General features: G+C 42.5%; 1 protein-coding gene across 1 annotated transcript; it reads left to right on the plus strand.

Annotated features, from left to right (window-relative positions):
* Positions 1–6: 6 nt before the first annotated feature.
* LOC104267464 (G-protein coupled receptor 6-like) lies at positions 7–645 on the plus strand (the record flags this gene model as incomplete). The annotated part of the gene is made up of 1 exon (XM_009872768.1): positions 7–645. A coding segment is annotated over one exon (639 nt), but the record flags the coding sequence as incomplete, so codon positions are not given.
* Between the last annotated feature and the right edge of the window lie 1,968 nt (positions 646–2,613).

Below are 2,613 nucleotides of genomic sequence, written 5' to 3' on the forward strand. Positions count from 1 at the left end.
GTCGCCTCCTTCGCCGCCTCCGTGAGTAGCTTGCTGGCCATCACGGTCGATCGCTACCTCTCCCTCTACAACGCCCTCACCTACTACTCGGAGAGGACTGTGCTCTGCATCCACACCATGCTGGCGGGGGCCCGGGGAGGCTCCCTCTGCCTGGGGTTGCTGCCCGGCCTGGGCTGGAACTGCCTCCACGATCGCGCCGTCTGCAGCGTCGTCAGACCCTTGACCAAGAGCAACGTGACGCTGCTGTCCGCCTCTTTCTTCCTCATTTTCCTCATCATGCTCCATCTCTACATCGAGATCTGCAAGATCGTTTGCAGGCATGCCCACCAGATCGCCCTCCAGCAGCACTTTCTGACTGCCTCGCACTACGTCGCCACCAAAAAAGGCGTCTCTACTCTCGCTATCATCCTCGGGACTTTTGGAGCCAGCTGGCTGCCTTTTGCCATCTACTGTGTGGTGGGGAATCCTGACTACCCGTCTGTGTATACGTACGCCACGCTTCTCCCCGCTACCTACAACTCCATGATCAACCCCATCATTTATGCCTACAGGAACCAGGAAATCCAGAGGTCCATGTGGGTGCTCTTCTGTGGCTGCTTTCAGGCTAAAGTGTCCTTTCGCTCCCGGTCCCCCAGCGATGTCTGAGTGACTTTTCTCTCTGTTGTACCACACTGAGTGACAATCTACCCACTGAACTATTAACAGTGCCTGTTCTCAACTTCAAACTACGTTGTGAAGTCATTGGAAACATGCTTAAGTATTAGCACTTTATACATGTGTGTATCTCTGAGAGTGGTTTGGGGTGCGGAGTTTTGGGTCCCTGATACCAAAAAAAAAAAAAAAAGAAAAAAAAAAGAAAAAGTGTTTGTATATAAATTTGCACATCTCATTTGTAAAGTGAAGACATTCCAATACTGCTTAATTATAGCACCTTATTTCTAGCTGCTGACCTGCCAAAACAGTGTTGCCTTTCTGAAGGACAGAGAATAGGAAAGTTGTGTTTGTGTTGTGTTTGTACGTGTGTGTTTTGGGGGGAGGTGTATGTATGTATGTGTGTATCTATACTTTGCTGCACATTATTGATAAATTATAACATTTTGTATACAAATAAAAACATTTAAGATGTAATATAACTTTGTGTGTTTAGATGCTTTTAGAAATAAGAGGGCTGGCAAATTTGCCAGTTGAGCAAATTCCTTTTGTTTACTTTTGAAAGCTCCTGGTGTGGAGATGAAATACTGTGCCAAAAAAGGCACCTTTCTGCTTGCTTGTGTGTTTGTTCTCTTCTTTAGTCTGGCTGAGAGTAATGAAGAGCACAAACTACTTTTTATTCTCCAGCAACCAAGGAAAAAAAACCCAATCAAATGGGCTGCTAATTACAGTTATTCACCAGGTTTCCAGTAGCTTTCATCTTTAAGTTCTAAGTTAGCCTTCTATAATAATGATCCATTAAAATGTTATCAAACTGCAGAGAAAAAAATCAGACTCTAAGCTGGGCTCTTTTTTCTTCTTTTAGTCTAAAAATGAAGGGGGAAAAAAGGAAAAAAGTCACAGTCTTCTTTCCTAAAAGCCTGTAAAATGCCACAATAAGTTGAATTTTCTTATCACCCCCAGTTCTGAGGGGAATCTGAATTGTTTCTCCCCGTCTTTTTTTTTCCAACTGTGTGCTGTAGAAAAATTATTTAAGTGCATCTCTGCTGTCTCTCTGTCTCAGAACAGTATACAATTTTCTGATAATCACTTAGCTTAGCAACTTCAAAGAGTCCAGCAGAAGTCAATTGTGCTCAGAGTTCAGAAACATTTCTTTGCTCAGGTTCAAATTCACCAGTGACTCATTTATTTAAAGCAATAACATGTGCAACAGGTTTCAGAAGCAATGTTGCTGGTTAGTCGTTACAATTATGCTACATTTACATCCTGGTTATGTTATAATTTATCACTATCATTTCAATTTGTATTTAAGGACTGAAACAGATTATTTTTATGTGCCTAGTACCCTATAAAAACTTTGGAGTAATGTGTTCCCTAGCTTCTGACTAGGCAATGCATCAAGTTTTTCCTGATAAAGCAGCTGGGGCTACCAGAATGTGAGACACCTCAGCAAGGCCATACATCAGTAATGCTGTATTTATGTGAATGGAAGGGTTAGAAGAAACAGTATAATTTCACTTTCATTTTTTAAAAAACCTGCATTCTAGACTCTGCTTGCCTCATTATTTTTATCAATTCTAATAATCACTAACATGACATTTTAATTTATGAATACCTCGAGGCACACAGTTCATCATAGCACTGTTGCAGTGATGCTAGAAATGCGATTTAAACCAGAATGTATGATATGTCAAAACATTGGTCAGATTAAGAACTCTGAAGTTATGAGTGAGAAAGGTTATTTTTACCCCTCTTCTACGTCCTCATTTCATATGCTTCATGTAAGCTAGTAAGTAAAGGAGGGCAAGGATGGGTGTCACCGAGCATGCCTAGGCTCTTTTCCCCCTGCACTGCCAGGAACCAAACAGCTGGTTGGAGCATCCTGGTCCTGCTCTCGTAACCTGCAGAGACTCATCCGAAGATGCTGCATCTCCCAGGCACAAATACAAACTGGGCACGGAG

This window comes from Apaloderma vittatum, unplaced genomic scaffold (genome assembly GCF_000703405.1).
Source record: "Apaloderma vittatum isolate BGI_N311 unplaced genomic scaffold, ASM70340v1 Scaffold31527, whole genome shotgun sequence".
Lineage (NCBI taxonomy): Eukaryota > Metazoa > Chordata > Aves > Trogoniformes > Trogonidae > Apaloderma > Apaloderma vittatum.